The 22,844-nt window shown below is 49.1% G+C and overlaps 1 protein-coding gene across 3 annotated transcripts in view; it reads left to right on the forward strand.

The window, feature by feature from the left end:
* LOC118787761 (A-kinase anchor protein 13-like) overlaps positions 1-22,844 on the forward strand; it is a 66,464-nt gene that overhangs the window by 7,802 nt on the left and 35,818 nt on the right. For all 3 annotated transcript variants that reach the window (XM_036543417.1, XM_036543419.1, XM_036543418.1), the window contains exons 3-6: positions 2,839-3,022; positions 3,517-5,926; positions 8,115-8,209; positions 22,167-22,254. In XM_036543417.1, coding sequence (XP_036399310.1) covers positions 2,839-3,022; positions 3,517-5,926; positions 8,115-8,209; positions 22,167-22,254 — 2,777 coding nt within the window. The remainder of the gene's footprint in view (positions 1-2,838; positions 3,023-3,516; positions 5,927-8,114; positions 8,210-22,166; positions 22,255-22,844) is intronic.

The following is a 22,844-nucleotide window of genomic DNA, read 5'->3' on the forward strand; positions in this document are numbered from 1 at the left end:
TGGGTCATGTTTCTCTCTATCGGGTTATTACAGAAAAAAAAAACAAAACAAGAATCAGAAGTAAAATCAGCTGTTTTTCGTGAAGGAATGATACTGTATCTGTAGGACCGGTTCCTTAAAATGCTGCATGACAAACGCTGAACAAAGAGCAGTGTTTGCATGCGAGCAGGTGGAGGTATGCTGTGATGAAATGGCTATGTGGAAACGTGTTTGGAAGCGTGCAGAAGGACGACAGGGTCAGAGCACAGGGACAGGCCCGTGGCATTGGACTCTCCCTGCACAAACAGCTAAAGTCAATAAAGCAAAGGGATTTCTGTGCGTGTGTGCGTGTCTGTGTTTGTGTGTGTGTGTGTGTGTGTGTGTGTGTGTGTGTGTGTGTGGGAGAGAGAGAGAGAGAGATTGAGTCTGATTTTCTTCAGTGTGTCTTTGTATGTGTTTGTGTATGCTGATTGTGTGTATGTGTGTGTGTTTCTCTGTGTGTCCGTGTCCCAGCATGTCTTTGTGTATGTGTTTGTCTCTGTGAATGCTTGTTTATTTATGGGGCTTTATGGCTGTTTGTGTGTTTGTGTGTGTTTTTGCATGCATGTGCATGTGGGTTTGTTCGAATGTGTGTGAGCTTGTATTTTTTTGTGTGTTTGTCTTTGTGTTCATTTGTCTATGTGCTCTGTGTGTGTATGTTTGTATTTGTTAATGGTCTCTGTATGTGTACATGCATTCTTGTGTGTGTTTTTTATTCTTTGTGTTTATGATTCTTTCTGTGTTTGTGTTTCACTTTGTGTGTGTGTGTGTGTGTGTGTGTGTGTGTTTCTGTTCCTGTGCGTGTGGGTTGGGGGTTAGCTTGAGGTCTGAGAGTTCCCAGCTCCTCTCCCCCATGGACCTTGCACCATGGTGAACGCAGCAGGTCTCTCAAACAGACTGCGGCTCAAGCCGTGACGTAATGCCTGTCACTGGCGAGCAGCTTTCTCTTGAGGCAACAGCTGTGGGGAAATCAGTGGGGTGGAATGGTGGCCTTGCTTGGCACACATGGCTGTGTTCTCACATGCTGTACCAGCCTTCACGTCTGCTCCATTCCTCCTCTGACAGCTACGTGCCATGAAAAAAAGACTACGTGACCCTTACATGAAAAGGCTCCTCTGAACACAAAGCATGTCACCTGAGCATCTGTGCCGTATCTCCTCTGTCTCCGAGCGGTTGTCCCAATTAGTGGTTTCTGACAGCGGGACTGGAAAAACTGCATTGTTTGAGGCAGTGTATTGAATTGAGTCAAATTGAATTGAGGGGGCCCTGCGTGTCCGAGAGAGAGGCCTTGCTGAGCAACACGTTCGGTCTGTGGCGTCACACACGGGGCCAGTCTCCAGGGTCACTGGGTCCGGAGAGTCGGGTAGCTCCTTTTATCAGGTGGCGATGGTGTAACCCGATAGCCGTAGGAGACAGGAGGCGCCCTGGCTGGGCTGTGCATGTGACACAAGCTCTGGGGATGGGGAGGGGGTGGGGGGGTGGGGGCATCTGTTACAGCGCCACACATAGCCTGAGTGATTGTACTAGGCCTGTCTCTGTGCCTGCCTCACCCTGTCATGAATCATAAAACCAGTCCACACGGAACCTGAGGGTAAATAAAGACGTCGCATGCCACCGGCGACTGTTTGTGCCAAAAGCCCGGCCGTTTCCGAGCCCGTACGGGCGCTGCTTTTGTCTGCGTGTCTCCAGTCACACGCGAAAGTGAGGGAATTAGTCACCTGTTGACGTTAAATGGGCAGAGACGTGAGATTAGCTGGGGTCGGGGAGGGCTGTTCCTTCACTTGTCAGATTAGAAAGGTGAATGTCGCTCTTTGGGTGCCAGCTCCCTCCAAACAGCATTATTATGACTTTCACTTCTGTGTGGATTAAGCAAAGCTTGTACTGTTGAGAAAAATCTCACATCTTTTCCTCACAGAGCACTCTGTGGCCAGTCTTGAATCTCTAGAAATGGACCTTTGCAGTGTTATGCATTTGTTATGATGTCAGAGAGGCTCACAGACTCTGTAAATTGCCTCCTTTCTTTGCTCATGTCCTTTTCAGCAAGTGATGTCAGTGGTTGACATGGATACACACTCAGCCATTCATCCTCTTAATTTTTGTCCCCCCCCCCCGCCCATTAAATGATTAAAAATACAGCAGAAAGAGAATCCCTACGCCTGAACCAGGCGATTCATTGTGGCCATTTACCTGCTGATTCATTCACTCCTGCGTTCTATTTGCGTTCATACTTCGCTCAAACTGGTTTCGCTGAGTGTCACCCAGTGACGCTAGCACTCCTGAGTCAATGGGGAGTGCTGCCAGCTCCTGTCATTGTCATTGTGAGTGACTGGAAAGGTCACTCCACCCAGAGTCACACACCACACACCCAGCTCCGGCTCTGAAGTGTTTGCCCAGTCCCTCGCTATGTTAGTAAACACAGTGGAAACACAGTGGTTTACACAAACCCGGACTTCCCATTAGTGTATGGGTTCACAAAAATGAGTTTTAGCTGCACTTTGCATTATGGAACTTATGTTTTTGAAAGCTGAGGGATGGCATACTTTTCTTGTGAGAGAGTGTCTCTCTTTCCTCGATTAAAGACTAATGAAATAGCAGCTGTCAAACTGAGCAGACGCTGAACTGAAGGCGAACCTGTTTTAAGGGTGGCCGAGAACCAGAGCGAGCGATTGGGCGGCACAACTGAATTAGAAGGCGGGGGCGTGGTTCGTTTAGTCAAATTGGCTGATGGTAAGAAGGGAGATTAATCCTGTGTCTCGCTGGGTATGTAGGTGTCGCGCGACTGGACGCACTCTGAGGCAGAGTTTGTTTGCGTTTGGGCAGGGAGGAGGTCTTGTCGCAGTCCGGGCCCCTGACGATCTCCTCTGAGGGCGGCGTGGTCCAATACCACCCCAGGCTCAACACCTACACGCTGACGGTGGGCACCGCACCGGGCTGCCCGGTGCCCAGCCTGCAGAGGGACGTGGAGGAGCTGCGGCGCGTCATTCGCCACCACACAGAGAGCAAGGTGAGCGCCGCTTTCGATTGGCCTCCGTGGCCGTCCCACAATTCCCTCTGCCAGCTGTTTCTGCCTAAAACTGCTTAATAGATGGCCTTGTTTTGAGACCTTTTTATGAGCTTAAATGTCAGGGACAGCATTTTATCCAGACGTGCCAAGCATCTGTAAAATCTGCCTTATAAGGGACCACTGATTTTGCGTTCTTGCAACAGTATGTCCAACTAAATACATTCCCTGGGATTCATTTTCGAGTACTTAGTTTGTAAGTGAAATTGATTTAAAGCTCTACATAGAAAAGCATATTAAGAGATAACTATGCAGGAACTACTGATCATTTTTCAGAGAATAGCCCTTGATATCCTTTTGAGTGTGTTTGATGTGAGAGGCTTGCTGTAATCAGAACAAGGGAAGGAGCCTCATAATGTGTCCATTTATACAAATGACTAAAAAATAGTAGCGCACAGGAGCCTAAGCTAACATGTTCACGCCTCTGTCTTGCTCAGGGAGGTCCCTTGTCGCAGCCGCCGTTTGAACTGCTGAACGGCGCCCAGGAATGCAGCACGGGCCCAGGAGCTGTGACGGAAAAGGCCTGTTTGGACCGGTTACAGCAGCCCGCGCCCTGCGGCGTGGAGGAGAGCTCTGAGCAGGGCGAGGCGGGGTTTCCCGGCCAGCCGAGCCGCGCCGGCGACCGCCAGAGCGAGGCCAAGCCCGCTGTCCACCCCGACCCGACGGAACGCCCCCCCAGCGATGGCAGCGAAGGGGACGGCGCACGCCCTTGTCAGAACAGCGGCAGAGATTACCAAGCGCGAGAGGAAGGGGAGGAGGGGCTGGCCGCGGCTGGTGTAGGGGACTCTGGGAAGGCATCAGATAAAGGCGCTGACACTGCGCAGAGCCCGGCAGAGGGTGAGAGAGACGCTGCGGTTGCACCATCCTGCGGAAAACAACAGGAGGAAGCAGATACAGCGCCCGGCGCAATCAGCGGCTCGCAGGGGGGCGGAGAGGAGCCCCGTGCAGAGAGCCAGGAAGAGGGGAGACCCGCGGAGACCGCAGGACACGTGGAGGACGACCCCGGCGGCGGCGGCGGCACCGCGGAGACGGACATGGGCCACGCGCAGTCCCAGGAGTACTCCCAGACGTCGGAGCCCGACGGGGAAGAATGTGCGCGGGAAGTGGAGCGGGATGGAGTGAAAACGGAAGAAGTCACGAGCGGAGAGGACTCGAGGCGCCATTCAGTCCAGGAAGGAGAGGGGGGATCGGAGGACGGAGGCATGAGCGTGGCCGAGGACGGAGGAGAGGACGGCGGGGAGAAACGGAACGGTGAAATCGCCTCGGAGTGTCCGAGTCTTTTGCCGAGATGCTCGAGCCCCTCTGAGGCGGGGCTTAAATCGGGCACGAGCGGCTCTGAGCCGAGTCAGGAAGCGGCTGCGGTGGATTGTTCTACAGAAAACGAGTGCGGGGACACTGAGGTGAAGAACAATTGCACTCCAGAGCTCGAGCGGGAGCCGGGAGCGTGCGGCAAGTCGTGTGCTAGCGCTGAGGTGGAAACAGGAAACCTCACTGATGAAGCCAGCAGCACAGCTGAGCAGTCAGAGAGCACGGACGGCCCTCTCAGTCAAACAGAGGATGAGGACGCCCCTGTGTCACATTCAGTGGCACAAACCAACGAGGAAGCCCTTTGCTCTTCTCAGCCTTCGGCAGAGGAAGCTGACACTGAGGAAAAGGCTATGGATGGCACAGAGGAGAGGGTGGCAGAGGAATGCCACCAGGAGAGCCAGAGTGACTCTCTTGAGACAGAATCCCAGGAAGTAACATCTACAAAAAACGACATCACTTCCTGCTCCTTGCCGGAGGCTGCTTCAGCTATGCATGGAGATGGAGACAAAGGTGATGCGATCCCGGAGGTGGCTCCCGTGATCTCCAGCGAAGAGGACTCTTTCCAGTCTATCAGCAGCTCCATAGCCGAGCCCTCGCTCCTCCTGCAGGGGGCAAAAGAGGCAGAGGTCTCCAGGGAAACACTGTCTCCGCAGGCAGCTGTTTCCCCTGAACAGGAGGAAACAGCCACACCCTCACAGGCAGACCAAGCCCTCTCATGCCCAGATGTTGTGTCTCCCTCGGAAACGGTCAGCGACGCCCAGCGGGAGGGGGAGTGTCTAGAGGAATTGGTGACGTCACCCACTGAAGAGCCATTACCCAGTGTGGGCGCGGTGACAAAGGAGCCTTCTCCAGAGCCAACGTCACATGCAGCATCCGAGAGCGACGGACCCCAGACTGAGCAGCTGGAGGAGAGTGAGGCATCTGACCTCAAACAGGAAAATCAGGAGGCTCCTGTGGGGTTAGAGGTCAGTGAGAGCGATTCAGCCACTCCCTCTGACCTAAAGGAGGAGGAGGGTCACGGACCAGCCCCTCCCGAAACACAGACAGAGCAGGAAGGGGAGGAGGAGGAGGAGACTGCGAAGGAGGAACAGGACACCCTGTCCATCCAGGAGAGCGGCCTGGAGATCATGGAGGCTGAGACCACCACCGAGGTTGGTCCTGTAAACACCGGTGACCCGGGTCCAGAGAACGTCCCGCCACTGCCAGAGGGGGACACGCCGCACCCTGACACTGAGAACGAGGAGGGCGCAGTGGAGAAGGACAGCGAGCTGGCCGCGGGTGAGGTCGTCGCACCCTCCGCGCCTCCCATCGACGAGGTGGAGGGTGACCCCGCTGTTCCAACGTGCCCGGAAAGGGTGTGCGAGACAGCTATACCCGCGGACTGTGACCCCATCGGCCCGAGCACCGCAGGGACTCCCAGCTTTGTGGACGCTGCTGTCGTCTCTCCCCTGGGGCTGGAAATAGTGGAGGAAGAGGCAGAGGACATAGAGGAGACCAGTCCGGAGAGTGGAGAGGGACCGCACACCACTGCAGCGCTAGGTAAGGCCAGTCCTCTAAGCCCTCTCACACTCACTCCTCTCATGCACAGCATTTTATCACCGCGTTCGTGTTTTGATAAAAAGGATCATGTGTTTCCATTATTGCAGGGTAACGTCTACACAGTTCACCGCATGAGAACCTAAGCTATTTTCCCCTATATGCCAAGGCTAAGCCTGCAACAGCACAAGAGGGTAACGTGCCCCTCTCAGATATGATTAGAGAGTTCTGCACGCGCCCCCGTGTACGACAGGTTATGTAACAGGAGATAACGTTCCCGGGTGTCTCACCTCTTTTTTTTTTTATTCCCCTGCTGGAGGGATTATTTAATCCCAGCATAACGTGACGATGATCTGGCTTTAGCGGTGTAGCGGTAAGCCCTCCTCAGAGGATGACGATGTCACATGACCGGGGAGCGTGCGGCTCGCCATTGTGCGGCCGTGTTGACTTTGGCGGCGGAGTGACCGCAGGGGCCCGCATCCTCCCTGTCAGATGTTTGCCGTTTCGGGAGAGCCGTGGAGTGCCACTTGACCTTCCCCCCCCTCACACAGGCTCTGCGACTACAGCCAGCACATGCTCCGATAAGAGTGCACTCCGGCTTGCTTTCATTCACGTTCTCCTAAAAACCTTTTATGCGTACAGTATAAATACAGACGCACGCATATTTGCACACACGCACACACATTACATTACATTAAATTGCAGACTCTCTCACCCAGAATCACTTACACAGGTTACGTTTTTTACATGTTATCCATTTATACAGCTGAATATTAGCTGAGGAGGTTCTGGGTTACGTACCTTTCCCAAGGGTACAGCAGCAGTGCCTCAGAGGGGAATCGAACCACACACACACTCACACACACTCATACTCACACACACTCATTCACACGCACACACACAGACACACACACACAAACATGTATATTACACCTAGAAAGCATAACCTTATTTAAAGCTTATATAAAGCTGTGAGATATAATCTTATTTCAGTATCTGCATATTAAGTGTAACGCCCCTGTCTTTACTGAGACCTGCGCGATGAGGAAATGTTTATGCAGCACAATGTATATTTGCTAGGCAGCGTGTCCTAGCAACGGGTGAGCTCATCTGATGTTCAGGAAAACGGAGGCCTGCAGAAATGTCATCTTCTTTGAGCTTTTCCTGCCATGCGCGCTTTTTGTTTTGGCTCTGAGATGCGAGGGTTGGAGCGCTGGGGTCCGCCCGTGTTTTTTTTCAGACGTCTTATTGTTTTGGATGGTGACAAAGGCGCACTGAAATAGCTGTGTGGTGACTTCACAGTGAACATCCCCGCTGTGTCGATGGAGAACGAGCTGAGCGATCGCTCTCCTGTGATTAGTAAGCCGCTATAAATATCATTTTTTTTCTGCCTCATTGTTCTTTAGTTTTTATTTTTGGCATCTATGGTCATGTTATCGGCACATAAATTTGCCAAACTAGTTGTAGCTCCGTTCTGTATAATTAAAACAGTTCATATGTTTGTGCATATGTGTGTATTTTATTCATACGGATACATAACACCTAAACATTGGATTATCAATACTAGTTTTCTCCCAAAACAAAGCAAAAAAAACACCAATGAGAATTGGTGACCTTGACTGACCCTCAGATGCATAGAGCTGCATACAGGATCTGATCTGACCTCCTATGTTTAAGCCAGACAGCTTGATTAAAGAGCCATCAGTGAGATTCGGTGTTACATTGGCATCAGTCAGTAATTGGAGAAACCACGGCTGGGGCGGGCAGAGTATCCTCTCATGTGTAATAAGCACTGGTTCCCAGGCCAGTCTATACAAACATGCAGTGTCTATGCCCCACTTTCACTGTGACACAGCCCCCTAATCAAAGCTCGCCGGGAGCGATTCATTTATTTGGGGCAGTTGTCGCATCATGTGTCAGACAAGTGATTTTGGATTGGGTCCATGGGCTGGTCCTTGAATTCATTATTGATTCCCACCCAGGCAGGATGCATATCGTAGAGTGACCCGACATAATCAAATCGAGCTGGACGAAGCGATCACAGGGTGAAAGCTGCATTCTGGCAGCAGGGGGCGGTGTGGAAGACGCCACTGGCTGTAATCGACTACGACTGTGTTTGCAAAATCCAGCTGAAGTCAGCTGTTTGTGTGGAAGACGTGTTATGGCTAAAACCTCCTGTCTCTCTCCACAGAGGATAAAGAAACTCTTCCAGAAGGGGACGAGGTGGACAGCCGGAGAAAATCGTGTTCTAGTGACGGGGTGGAGACAACGAGGGACACAGCAGAGGTGAGTCCGGAATTATGGCCTTTACTTTTGGAACCAACAGAGAAGGATTATGCTGCTTTGTAATATAAAAGGTTTACTTTTAAATATGTGATTATCTGCTGCAGACAGAAGTCCCTACTCTTTGGTGATTATGTCGGCCTGCTTTTTTATGAGAGAGAGATTTATTCTCGTTTTTGGGAGGTCTCTTTTTAAACCAAACCTGCTTGCATGTTTGTGCCGTTTTGCTCCAGCGCCCTTTCATAAACGTCCCCATCAATTATTAGTCGTTTTTTGCATTTGAGAAAGTCCCGAAACTCTTGACGTAGATCTAGGGCCGAAGCCTGACCTCGGCCAGGAGGTCGGGCCGGCGTGATGTGGGAAAGCTCTCGGCCCACAGTTCACTGCAAGTCAGGCCGGAGAGAGAGCGAGAGAGAGGATGACATCATGGGTGAAAAACAGGGCAGGGACACGGGGGGATGGGGGAGGTCCGCCCATGGCATCAGCAGTGGGTAGGAAGTTCCTGATTGACTCCAGGATGCATCCACACCGAAAGGGCACCCGCTCCGAGAGGCTTTATTGTCCCCCGTCTTCCTGTGGGAGACCCCATTGTTCCTGATTCTTTCCTATTCTGCGCCGAGTACCTGGATCCACCCCGCGCGCTCATTATGGCGCGGCCCCCCGTGGGGGCCGGGCGTATCGGGCGGCCATTGAAATGCCCTGTCATCCGAGAAGCAGCGTAATAATGCAGGCTTTGTTTTAGCAAGTGTGGATCACGGGGTCAGAGCTTGTCCTCATTTCTGCGATGTCAGACAACTTGCCTTTGAAGTACAGTACCAGTCAAAAGTTTGGACACATCTGATTAAGACAATGGGAGACATGCATTCAAAGACATTTTGATCTGGAGACTTGGGCTTAAATGCTTGAAATTTCTTGCCTAGACAAATACAAATAGTGAAATTAATATATGGATTTCTCTCCAAAAAATTTTTTTAATTTTAAAAAAAATATTTTTTGGCTATTTTGATAAAATTTAAGGTAGTTTTGATTTGTTTGTAACACCTTTTTGGCCACGGCATAATTCCATTTGTGTTATTTCATAGTTTTGTTCTCTTTACTAGTATTTTAAAATGTGGAAAACAGTAAAAAATAAAGAAAAGTGTGTCCGAGCTTTTGACTGGTACTGTGTATCCACTGACCAGGATGTTTCCTGATACTCAGCAGTGCTGAGTGCTAGTGAGCCATCTTTGGTGTGGAGAGGATTCACCCAGCAATCATCAGAAGTAAAGGCAGATACTCTTAACAGCGAAGCCACTGAGTAGGTGATTTAAGACAATGCAGGGTTTGAAATGAGTCCTTGTCACGGAAGCCCTTCAGCGTAAACCCTGTTTTGGTTTTAAAACCATGATCATGTACTTGTTTGTATTTCCGTGCTGTGACTTGCCGGTCACCACAAAATCACAGCGTTGGGGACGAAAAAGCCTGAATTTCTTAGCAGAGCGTGCACACGCTTATCGCGTGAGTAGCATAAGTACAGTTAGAGTGCGCACCCGTTTATCTTGTGAACAGCATAAAGCACAGACACCATCCTGTTCGCCGGGCTGAGCGCCTCTCTCTGCAGCATTGTTAGCATTCGAAAGCCATTACGTCCTGGAACGTGCCCTTCGCCAGGCTCTTAAGATACAATTATCAGCAGCGGCCTGTGGCTAGACCATTCCACAGGCCAAAAGAACAGGAAACACTGTGTTTTTTGTACCCTCAGCTTTTTCTAATGGATACAAGGGAAAAAAAAGGGGAGCACACACTTAAGAAACGAGAGAGGATGTGCCTGATCTCGGATTTGTGTTGATACAGTACGGGCACTCTCTGTGTCGGAGCTTTGGCCTTGCACATGGGCTGAAGGCAGCTCAGAAAAGCAGAGGTGAGCAGGCAGAGTTTTGGCTGTGCAGTGTTTTCTTAGCAGCCTGCACTCCACTGGCTGTCTGCAGCTTATTTCTTCTCAACGACTGACTGTCCCCTGTGCAACCTGCTTAGGTTGCTGCAGCTTTTTTCTTTGTCGTTGCAGGCTGCAAGTTGTGTGCATCTTTTTTTCCCCCCTCTGCCTCGTAAACTCTGCAGGTTTGCAGCTGCCTTTTCATTCGTGCAGACTCAGCAAGTTATCTGCAGCTTCATTGCTTTGCATATTCTACAGATCAACTGCAGCGCCAGTCAAATAGCTGCTGCCCCATCTCCTGTGAACATAATTCACCCGCTATGAGCTGAATGAAGACTGTTCATCTACTGCAGATACCTGTGGCGTGACAATTCAATTTCGCATGTGTTCGCGATAATAACTGGTATGCTCTGATACTTTCTACTCCCAAAACCAAGAACTGGCCTGGGGCAACCAGAAAATCAGTCTTCTAAGAGCAGCCAGCAGAGGGCGATCTAACCATAATGCCATATGTTTTATCTGTTTGAATCTTGGGATGGTGTTTAGAATATTCTACGTTTTAAATATACCTGTCAATTACGTTTAAATGGCAAAACCTACTCCGCGGATTTTGAAACTATTTAGTAATCTGTCTGCCACATACATTTTTCAGTGTGTATTGTGCACAGTTTAATACTGACTAAAATGAGCAGGAATGGGAAGGTTTTTCTCCATTTAAAAGTTTGTCTTGAGTCTGGAGTCAGACAGGGTCTGCGGCCTGGAAAACGATTTTCAAAGGCAGACTCCGCTCCAGCTCTGCCAAAGCTTTGTGCTGGAATGTCCTCAGGCTCCCCCTTGTGTTGGCTTCTGGAATAACACTTTCCAGATGTGCACTTGAAGTCTGCAGCTCAATTTCCTCCATGCAGCTGGGGAGGGGGAAAAAACTGAGGGAGTTGCCATTACTGATCCAGGATCCCTACAGAGATATCATTCCTTCGTCCCATTTCACTTGTTTGAGCCTTTCATGGCTGAGCGTGGCAGCCGTATCTTCACTCTTTTTCACTTTGAAGCGTAGCAAGAAAATAGCGGGGGAGTGCCTTTATTGGAAATGGTATTGGCTGGCTTTACAGATTCATCATGCCAACGTCTGATGCCAGCTTGGCCTGTTTTGACAGGCTGAGGAATACTGTGATCCGGGAAATCAACGCTGGACTGTAGAAGTTTCTTATAGGTCTCTCAAACCAGAGTACTAATTTATTTGTGACTGCCGTCATTGGTGCATTGTGGGTCTATACCAGAGCTTTGCAGCTCAGGCAGCTTCCGGGTGGGTCCATCGGTTGGTCCGATGAGTACCCAGCGGATTTGCGGATTTTACTCAACATAGAGATCGCCAACCAGTGCAGCAGAAATGTCACTGAGCCAGGCAGTTATGTAGCAGGGATAAAGTCACTTGGAAGCCGCCAGGGCCTGTGACAGTAATAGAATGCGACATAATGGTTTTTAAATCCAGTGAAAATGGCCTGTTGGTGTGGAAGGCATTTGAGGGTGACTCGGCTCCGTGTGATGACCTCACTGGGTCACAGAGTCATCTTCCCGTTACTCCCCTAATAGATGCTAATGAGGACTCCTTGAGTCGAAGGTTTCCCTCAACATAAGGGTGTGTCATCAGCGTGGGAAGCTTTCCAGCACTCGCTGGACACGCAGTCACCCAGACCCCCAAACTACAGCATTTCAATTTCTGCTGTACGGTCAGCAGTTTACCTCAGTGAATGGAGAGCCAATGAAAGGCTGTACCTTCCCTAGAAAAATAGTGTGAAGTTCTTCTGTCTTCCGTCACTAGTGTAACTCACAGCTTTCCTTTAGCATGTGTATCTAACTGAAACTTGAAATTAATTGAACTTGAAATGAAATTAATCTTTATAGAAATGATCATTTTTATATTTATAAAATGACATCTTTATCAATTAGATTGTTATAAAATTAAAGTGTAAAACGTATCAGAGGGGAACGATGTTGGATGTACTGATCGTGCCTCAAACACCAAGCTCATTTTAAGGTGTATCCCTAAATGTCCAACCAAGCAGTTTCCCTGGGGTGGGCTTTGCCACACAACCAGGTGAGTGACTCACGTCCTCCTGGAAACAGGGAGTGTGGAAGAAGGGAGAGGAACAGGGAGTGAGCGCGGCGGAGCGATTTTTTCCCAGGGTGTGTGGTTTAGGAGGAGTGACGTCTGGCCTGCGAGAAGGAGGAGTGCTGGCACAGCGGGCCCGCCACACTGAGCCCATTCACAGCTCCCTGACCAGGGTGGAGATCGGCACTCCTACCCATAATGCAGTGCCTGCTCTTTTCTAGAGATCTGAAGGTCTGGCCTAGGGGGACCCTGAGAGAGTGCAGTCAACAGGTGACACGCATTTAGGAAAGTTCCAGAGCCACGCAGGCTGAATGTACACATCACCCTCACAAAAGGGGCCTTTCTGTGTGCCCCCCCACCCCCACTGCAACCCCCCTGGATTCCCCCTGACCTCCTTTTTTATGTTTAGTGTTCTTTTCTTCTTTAAAGATCATATGCTCTATATGGAGAGTGTCACAAAGTGTATAAATACAACAAGTCAAGTAGGCTACTTTGTATGCCTTCTCTCGCTTGAAATGGTATTATAATAATTGCTACCTTATGAGTAATCACAGATCTCCATCCTTTCTGCCTTGGGGATATTTCTTTTTGGGGAGAAAAGGATGAGTATAATGGCAGCACTTTCTTTCTGAAACACACCGTGACAGTGGGCACGGCGGTAAAGGCGCTGTCCTTAGTTAATCAGAGGATTTTTGTGGGGACGGGCAGTATATTTGGAGATTTCCTTTGTGTCTCGTGGGTGGAAATAGAAGCAAGCTCTTTGTTAGCGCAGGCCTGTGAAGCTGGGGAAATGTGGAAGTGTTTACTCAGGGAGGGGTCATGCAGGAGGGGGCGGGGTGGGGGCCGAAAGCAGGAAACCATGTGGCAGCGTGTGTGTGTCTGCCCGTGAGTGTTTCTGCCTGTGTGTGTGTGTGTGTGTGTGTGTGTGTGTGTGTGTTCCTGCCTGTGCATGTGTGTCTGTGTGAGAGAGTTTCTGCCTGTGTGTGTGTATATGTTTGTATGTGTTTCTGCCTGTGTGTGTGAGTGTGCGTGTGCATGCATGTGTGTGCATGTGAGCGTGGTCGTGCAAATGTATATGTGTGTTTGTATCTGTATTAATGCGTGTGTGTGTGTGCGTGCGCGCGTGTGCACGCACATGTGCATACACTGTTTGTGTTCCTGTGGTCTGCCTATCCGGTAGTGTACACAGTGTGTGTGTGTGTGTGTGTGTGTGTGTGTGTGTGTGTGTGTGTGTGTGTGTGTGTGTTTGTGTTCTGCGCTGTGCATCTTTGTGTGTTTGCTGTGTGTGAGCACTGGTGAGGTATAACACAGGGAACACCGTCTCCCTGCAGGAGTTCCAGATCACATGATAGAACACTTTACAGCTTTAGGGCTTTAATAACGTGGAAAGAAATGGTAATTCCGCCTGGAAAATCATGTTAAATGTTAAAGGTTAATGGGGTTCGCCCCTCAAGAGTGGGAAAGGTCGCCCAACTGTGTTTTATTGGTGTTTTTGCCCACTGTGCGTGCATGCAGTATGGAATTATTCCTTCATGATTTCTGTACATCAATACAGAACGTTGAAGCAATGTTGGGAATTACAGCTTGACCAGACTAAACAAGGATATATTGTTCTCAAAAAAATATTTTTTGAATGGTATTTTCCGCTCATAAGCATCAGATGTTTGATTGGCTGTATTCTCTGGGGGAAAGCCAGCCAAAGCAATTTGGCTCACGATTCAGGTTTTCCAGAGTTTTAAGTTACGTTCCATTCTCTGCCTAAATGCTGTAATAAGAGGGAGATCTCGGTTGTATAACTGCTTTTCCTTGCTTCGGTCTTACTGTTTGAAATTAATTCCATGGTAGCAGCTGTTTGTGACTTTGATGGATCCTCCCAGATGTGCAGGTTTTGGTCTTTGCTTATCTCTCATAATGAAAATCTGATTTTATTTTGCTCATGGCACAAATTTCACTGCGTGTTGCGAGTGTGTTTGTTGGTCAGCACTGAAAGGCTTTGTGTCTTTGTGTCTATCACTATAACTGTGTTTGTACGCTTGCACAACTTTTCTGTGCAAAAATTAGTGCACAGTACATACCACTATCACATGCTGGTTGTCCTGTCAACCCTAAAATCTAAAGATTTATACCTCTTGCCACATGAGCTCTTATCAAATTTCACCCTAAATTATCTGTAACTTTTGTAGCTATCCAGCTCACAGACAGACGAAAAGACAGACAGGCGATAACGTATTCTGAATCCCACATACACACTGACTCAGACTGTGGCATTTTTCCTTTTTGCCTTTTGAATCTGTGATTTTAAAAATAACTTTTCTTTTTCATTTCTTATCTTATTTTATCACTGTTGAAGTCATTAAACTGAATACTAAAAACCACAGCGAGCAATGACGCTGGCCCCCGTCCAATCACGCACTGTCCTTTTCGGGTGTTTATCTCGCTTCCTTCAGCGGGCGCGGCGATGCCAGGCTGGGTGTTGAGGATGCTGCGGCAATTAGGTCCATGTTGTCACTCGGCGGGCATCACTGAGGGCCTCGTCACATGCATGGCCTCCTTATCAGTCTGTCCCAGTGGATGGACCTTCCTGCCATTCAGGAACTGAGCTCATCGCTGTGATTCACAGCAAGCCTGCGAAAGACAGAGAGAGAGAGACAGAGACACACACAGACCCAGTGTCAGAGAGAGAGAGAGAGAGGGAGAGGGGGAGAGAGAGAAAGACCGACAGAGGGAGAGGGAAGGAGGGAGAGGCAGAGAGAGAGAGAAGGGGGGGAGAGAGGTAGAGAGAGGTCGAGAGGGAGAGGGAGGGAGGGAGAGCGAGAAGAGAGAGAGGGTGAAGGGAGGGGAGGGAATGAGCAAGCAAGCGAGCGAGTGAGCGAGGGAGGGAGGGAAAAAGGAGTGAGAGGGGCTGGTTCTCCGCACAGATGTGAGGGATTGGGAGCCTCATTTTTCCGAAAAGCTCCAGCGAGGACTGCACCGGTCGGGACTTCATGTTGGAATCCGGCGCCTTTTTGTTGAAAACCACTGCCATTCACTCGGGGGAAAGATGTACGAGCGACACAAGCGGAGGTACAGCCTTTGTGCCAAAGGGGAGCGGGCCGTGGACGTGGTTCTCATAAAGGTACGCCGCCTGTCCCCTCAACCTGGACAGCCTCGCCAACTGTTTGTTTTTCTTCCCGTTTAACCGTGTGGAGAATGGATGCACCTCAGTGCATGGCGTCTCTAAGGGAACGTTGAGCGGTGTGATTACTTCATACTTTATTTTCACTTACCTTTGTCTTTTTTTGAATCAGTCCCAGTTCTCCTACTCAGATCCTTTCGCGTTCTTTAAGGTACAAAATAGGAGAAGTTACGAATAGGAGGAACTTTTTGCTAGTGATGTATATTTTCTCCACAGGTCTGAGTGAATTTGAATTTTTGCGAGGGGGTATGTTCGTTTGTGTGTTCTTTTCATTCTTAACCGTCTCATTCAGATGGGGAGTGTCTGCCACTGGTAGACGGCCACACAGTCTGGAGCGTGCAGTGTGCTGTAAGGGTGGAGTTTGTTATTGGATGTGTAATAGGGGCCTGTGGGCCTGGGCCCAGCAGCGGCTCTGCTCTGCAGACTGAGGTCGATCTCGGGGGAAGTTTAGTCTGCGCGAGGCTGCGCGTGTTACCGAATGTCACTCAGCTGCACTGCCATGGATGCCTGTTCGAGGCGTATCTCATGCCCTCTGCCTGTTCGTTCCTGGCCGAGACCAACGCGGTCCCTGCCGGTCCGCATCACAGACCCAACCTTGTTGCGCTGCCCGAACTGTTGAGAACTTGCGTTAATGCGGCTGTGACTGCTGTTTTGATAAAGCATGATGAAAAGGGAATACACATATGAGGACTGCCATTATCAGTGTGCTAATGTTGGGTGGTCTGGAATACAGGGACGCTCTTTCTTCTGTGGATACAGACGCGTATTAGGAACCCGCCAGACAGTCCTCGACCGGAATGCACATTGCACTCGCCCTCTTTCAGACGGCTTCATCCATAATTCTAACATACGCCTTTTTCAAATTCCGAGCGGTGTATTGGAACAGTGGAGGAATGCCAGCCAATGGCATTGGGTGGACTGGCGAATATGTATTTAGTGGTCTGGGCGCTGTATCTGTTCTCAGAGGCCGCAGAGGGACACGCCAAGACCACTTCCACGGAATACTTTACCGATTAGGAACGCCCGATAACCCTTCAGCGCTTACGTATGCCGTTGACTATCTCCATTCCTGTGACAACAGAAACAGCGCTGGCATCTTAGCGTCTCGGGCCTGTGCTTGATCAGTTGTCATTGGTCTGTCACTGGGGCAGATGATGGCCGAAGAAGTCGTTAGGGGGCTAAGGCGCAATCCAATTTGACACCTGGCTGTTAAAGCAAATTCTAGAGTTGCTGTAAAGTTAGGTAAAAGTGGCCTGTTGCTCATGCTTGAGCTGTCTTGAATTGGGCCTTGTCAGGGCTGTAGCTATCCTTGAAAATCCTAGAAAATATTTGTACTTCAATCTTTCTGGCTAGCTCTATACCTTATTTACTATCAAGTCTAGGAGTGTCAGTGTGCTGATATTGCTAACAGTTTATTAACTTCTTGGCTTGTATTTTAAGTCTGCAATGCAAAGTCATCAGTGACTGGTACTCCCTGCCAAGTACGCATCTGCAAGTGTGTGTCTGTGCAGATACAAAATGTTTTGAAAGCAGAGTCTCAGAAATTTTCCCGACAGTTTCAGCTTCGACGTTTCCCAATTTCACTGGAATTTGACTACTGCGACAACAAGCATAATCTCATAAAATCTTCTGTTCCTTAAAGTCTCATTGAAAAGTTGTGGGGTATATAAATCTGATTTAAGAGTGAACTGTGGTGAGTGATCCCCAGGCCTGACTGCGAGAGGCCGAGTGACTGTTTCCTGGAGTTGGCCTCCAACAGGTCCAGGCCAGCTGTCTGCAGAGGCCCAGAGAGAGAGAGGGGCGAGGAGGGGACGGGGGTTTGGTGGCGGTCTGGGAAAAGGAGCTCTCCTCTCCTAACGGTTTCCTCTGGCTCAGGGCCGGGGCCGTTGGATGGAAATGGGCCGCCAGCCAAGTGACTTCATAACACAGCACGCCTTTGAAATCCCGATTCTCACACTTGTACCGGAGTTAGAGGCCTGCGCCGTTTTTAAGCCAAGAAAACAAACATTTCTTAAATGGTTTCTAAGGCCCTAGCAACCGAAGTTCTGTTTATAGAGCAGCCTATTAATTGATCTATCTGTCTTCATTGTTCGCCTGTTTTTGTGTCTGCCTGTCTACCGGACCACTTAACCATGGATTTCTCCAAGGTCTTCCCCCCGAGTCCCCCCCCCTCCCCCCCTTTCTGACTCATGCCAGCCATCTATAAAGTGCAGGGCTACGACCCCTTATTTTTAAACCATATGTGTTTTTATTGGGTACATTTTTGAATACTGGGCTTCCGTCCCTGCCCACCGGCATCCCATTTTCACTCGATCGCCCCGCTCTCTGAGCCTGGCCAGGGAACAGCAGCAGTCCCAGGCTGCTGGCCCATTCTGGATCTTTAGTGTTGCTGGAGATGCTGGGAGCTGAGCGGGAGAATATATTGGCTTAGTCTAGGTATATGTGTCAGCTGTAACACACAGCCTACACATAATTTCTATACAGATATGTATGTGAAGGGTACGTGTTTGACACTCTTCACTCTCAGCTGTATGCATGAAGGGTGCACAGTAGACACTGCATTCTCGGATGCTTGTGTGAAGGATACATGTCAGACACTCTCCACCCTCAGCTGTATGTACTGAGGGTACACGTTAGTTACTTAATTCTCAGATATTTGTCTAAAGGGTACGTTAGGCACTCTGCTCTCACCTCTGTGTACAAAGGATACATGTTAGATGCTCCATTCTTATACACTTGTGTGAAAGGTACATTTTAGACTCTCCATTCGTGGATGTTTGTGTGAAAAATACATGTTAAACATTCTGTATTCTCAGCTGCATGTATGAAGGGTGCATGTTAAACGCCCTCCGTTGGAGCTGTACGTATACACAGTATGCGTCAGACACTCTCCATTCTCGGATGCTTGTGTGAAGGCTACATGTTAATCAGTCTACACTCTCAGTAGGAGGTGTGAAGGGTACATGACAGACACTCTGCTCAGGTGTACGAAGGGTACATAACAGACAGTATCATTTATGTGTCTGTGTGTGGGTGCGGCTCAGATCTAAAGCGGGTGCTGTCAGCGCATCACCGGTGTGAACGTGTGCTCTGTGCCTGAGGCCGTCTTGACAGCCGAACACAAACACAGTTGGGCGGCTTCCGCACAGAAATCGCCCGTTGTTTGCGGAGGATTTGGGAGCATGAGCGCGTAGGTCTGTTCATGTGGTGTCCTCTGGAATGGCAGAAATCTCTTTATCATCGGCGTGTTTGGACTTGTGTGGTGGGGCCCGTTTGATATCTGCGCAGCTTGCAGTGGGAACTACACTGAGCTGTGTGTGTGTGTGTGTGTGTGTGTGTGTGTGTGTGTGTGTGTGTGTGTGTGTGTGTGTCCGCGCGCGCGTGCGTGCGTGCCTGCGTGCGTGCGTATGTCTCTGGGAATCTACCCACTCTGCCACAGGGGCCTGGAGCCTGACTAGAGGACAACAGAGCTCAGTGTTTTCCCTCTGCCCAGCAGCCGGGGGCAAACAGAGCGTGCTCAGAGTTATAGCGAGAGGGAGGGTCTATCAATGGACCGTTGTGTATTGTTAATTGCTTTTTAAACTGTACAGAGCCCTCTGTTCAGGCCCTCAAGGAGTGTAAAGACAATTAACTGCAGCCTGGGAGAAATATTAACTGTTCTCACATGCAGACTAGATCTGGGGTGATATCAATGGAATGATGTGCACATGTGAACATCTCCCAGCACAATCAGTCATGTGCACACAAACGCAGACAGCAGTACATATAAAAATCAAAGACTGGGTGTATTAATAACATGCATATGAATATTTCTGAATTTTCAAGAGTGATTTCAGTCCACACTGCTAGTTGGAAGGAGATGGTATTGCCAGTTAATGCGCTCATCTTTCATTTAAACTAAATAATAGATCACGTCCTTTGGAGCAGACGGATGTAATGACATCAGTTAATCAGAACAGGTTGCTCTAAATAGGGAATGCCTTTTTTGGAGTTGGCCAATGGCCGCTTTAGCACAGCTTAGCACTTTGGTGGTTGAACGCTGTTTGCTGAGGCTCCCATCTTGAATGGTGTTAATTTCCCTCTTAACAAAGAGGTCACGACCCCTCTGACTTTGCTCTTGTCAGAGTGAAAAATCACTTTGTAGCGGGCCGGACCAACAGCTACTCTGTGAAACAGGGAATACTGTGTTTCTGTAAATTTGAAAACATCACGTTCAAATGAAAGGGAGGTTGTTGAGGGTACCTTTATTGTTTTTTGTTGAACATTGCAGAGTGTGTCTCAGCTTGGCTGACTCCAGATCAGGCTGGGAGTTCTCAGTCTGGTAGTTACATTATTAGATGGCAGCAAATCAAATCAGGGTTCTCTTAGAGGAGCCCCAGGCTGGCTGTAATTTGCCCATTTCCTGTGTGCGAGCAATTTGTGGGAGCTCGCAGCAGTCTGTATACCACACTGTGTGTGTCTAATGCACATGCACACACACACACACACACACACACAGGCACACACACCATGAACACCTACATACATACACATCGTACACACACACAGGCACGCACACATACACACCAAGTACACAGACACACTGAGAGCATCCCATGGGTTTGGACAGTTGAGATCATGTGGACCAGTTCTCTCTCTCTGATTTTCTTGGAAAAAAATTAGACGAATCTAAGGAAAATGTTTCCTGGTGTTTTTTTTTCTTTTTCTTTTTGTGGTATTTCTCTGCTGTAGCCCTGATCAAATGCTCATTGCTCATTCTCTGGGGATGTGTACTGTATGGTTAGTTTCATTAACAGAAGCTTGCAAGTGTGTGTGTGTATGTGTGAGTGTGTGTGTGCGCGCGTGTGCGTTTGTGGTCAAAGCCAACACGATTGCCTTTAGCGGAGGGGGAACAGCAGAGGATGCACATATACCACATGCACTCACACACACACACATATACACACGCAGGCACACGTACACCCACCCACATGCGCACGCTTTAGGGTAACCACATTATATGCACATACAGCCTCACAGTGCATATCACCTTTCAACTTCACGCACATACACAAACATACGCATACGTGTAAAACGCACTCCTGTCAGCTGCTTTGTGGATGCACTTGCTTTCTTAGCAGAACTGCATTTACATAAACAAACACTTTTTTTCTTAAACGGGAGCGTGTTCCAGAATTGAGCTTTAAAATGCATGAGGCACCGTTTTCTTCTATGACCATGTCTGGCCATTTGGTTTGGAATATGTTGACTACTTTTTACTCTTTTTTTTTTTTTGACAAAGGCATTTCAAAACGTTCCACACACCAACCACATCACCACGCAGTGTTCTTGTGTACATAAGTGTCAAGCACTTTGATCTTTTAAATACTCCAGATTAGCGCGGCCACAGTGGTGCGAGCGGGGTTAGCTGCTAGATGTACAAAGCGCCTGCTTGTCGAATGTTTACCGAAGACATTAAGGCTCATTCATCTCAAATGCACTTCTTTGTCCCGTTTGAAAAAGACTGAAATCGGCAATACAGTGTACATGCTATCCGAGCGACATGCTCGGTGAAGCCATTGTGATGCCCGGAAAGGGGACAAGGGGTGGCCTTGTGGCGCTTTGTCGCCGTCCCGCAGCTGCGGGTGCGTGCGTGCGCACACTGGGGTCGCGGAACCCGGCCCCCGCGGCCCACGGGCCTCGCTGACACTGGGCCTGTGTCCGACCGCGCTGGGGCGGAACAATGGCGCCCTGTTTCCGGGCGGGGACGCGCACGTGAGGGGAATGCCGAATAGGCGCTGACGGGTCGGCGGAGTGTAGGAAGAGTGCTGACCGGTGAGCCTGGACCATATGAGCTACTGTCTTGTCTGTGAGTGTGATGGCCGCTCCCAGTATCCCCTCGTGCCAGTAGTTGGTTCTGCTGAGGACAGAGGGCCCTGCTGTAGTGTTCCCTATAAAACAACTGCCCATGTAGAAGGGTGAATTCCCCACGCTTATTAGAATGGCAGTCATTTTTTGTCTTCTTGTACCGTTAACTCCCATCTCTTTTAGTTGCCGTTAATATATTTTTTCAGGACTGTGACCATAAAAAAGTTATAACTGCCCCAGAAAGTTATGAGCAGGATACATTTTTGTCAGCCATTTGCATGTTGTTTTTCAGGGCTACGTAGCAGCCCTACATTTTTGGCTTGCTGAGCTTGTGGCTGGCGTTTCCGGAGCTGTTCCCCATCTCCACACTCACGTGAATGTCAATAAACCCTGCTGTTTAAATTCGGGCAGAAGTCCTCGTCCGAAATTCGACGCACGTGAGGGGGACCGGATAGTCCTGACAGAAGGGTTTCTATGATCGGAAATTCGGAAATATCTTTTTCCCTCCCTTTCTTTTTCTTTATAAGCAAGATGGATTCTTGCGGTGGGAGAAAATATTGAATTCCTCCCAACCAGAAACCATCAATAGTAATGGTCTGGGAAAGAAAAGCAGTCTTTTCTGAAAGAAAATCTGATTGCTAAAAGCTCTGCGAAAATGAAGTGAAAACAAAAGACTTCAGTGGAAGCTTTCCTTCTCCATTTTCATTCCTGGGTAGCAGAACGTAGATGGGAGATGAGAAACTGCATATGCTGCTGTTCGGTTGAGTGAGGAGAACTTCTGTAGTTTTGCATGAACGTGCTGCGCATGTCCTGTTATGGCGCTGTCAGTCATTGGAGTGCGTCATCCTGAGCAGGCCTTGGCGAGAAACAGTCAGATGTCTCAGACTTAAATGTTTGTTCCTCTTTCTCTTTTCAGATCCACAGAGAGAAGGACACGTTCTACTCCATCGATCCCTGTGCAGACCCTACCCTCCTGGAGAAAAAGCGGAGCTCAGAGTGTCCAGGTAAGACCAGACTCCACAGGAAAACGTTCCTCTGAACATAGTCCGTGTGTGTGTGTGTGTGTGTGTGGGTGGGTCCGTCCAGCACATTACATCTCATACAAAAAATGCAAGCCAAAAAAAAAAAAAATGGGGAAGTTGGCTTTTAAATCTATTAAATGTCACGATCAGAGCAGTAGAAAGCTTTCAAAACTTTTAATGTCTCCCTTGGATACACTAAAAAAGAGTCTGTGTTGCTACCAGAATCAAATCACAGACCATTTCGGTTTTGGGTTCTTGCTTTGCTCGGATGTTTTTCTCCTATCGTTCCATCGTCAGTACAACAAAATGTGTATATAGAGGAGCCTTTGGATAGCAGGAGATGACGAAGCTCCGGGAAACCGAAAGACAAGTCCATTGAGGAAACCTTCTTCGGTAGCTTTATGTCACCCAATTAAAAAGAGGTCAGTTGATCAATGGAGTTCCGATCTCCAAGAAGAAAGACCAGAGAGGAAGACAAAGGGGATGTTTGTGGGGCAGGAGGAGGCTGCAGCTTCCCAGGATCGGAGGGGAGAGTTTGCCAAAGCGCAGCGCGACCGCGGAGGGGTTTAAAA

The sequence above is a fragment of the Megalops cyprinoides genome, chromosome 13 (genome assembly GCF_013368585.1).
Source record: "Megalops cyprinoides isolate fMegCyp1 chromosome 13, fMegCyp1.pri, whole genome shotgun sequence".
Taxonomy (NCBI): Eukaryota; Metazoa; Chordata; class Actinopteri; order Elopiformes; family Megalopidae; genus Megalops; species Megalops cyprinoides.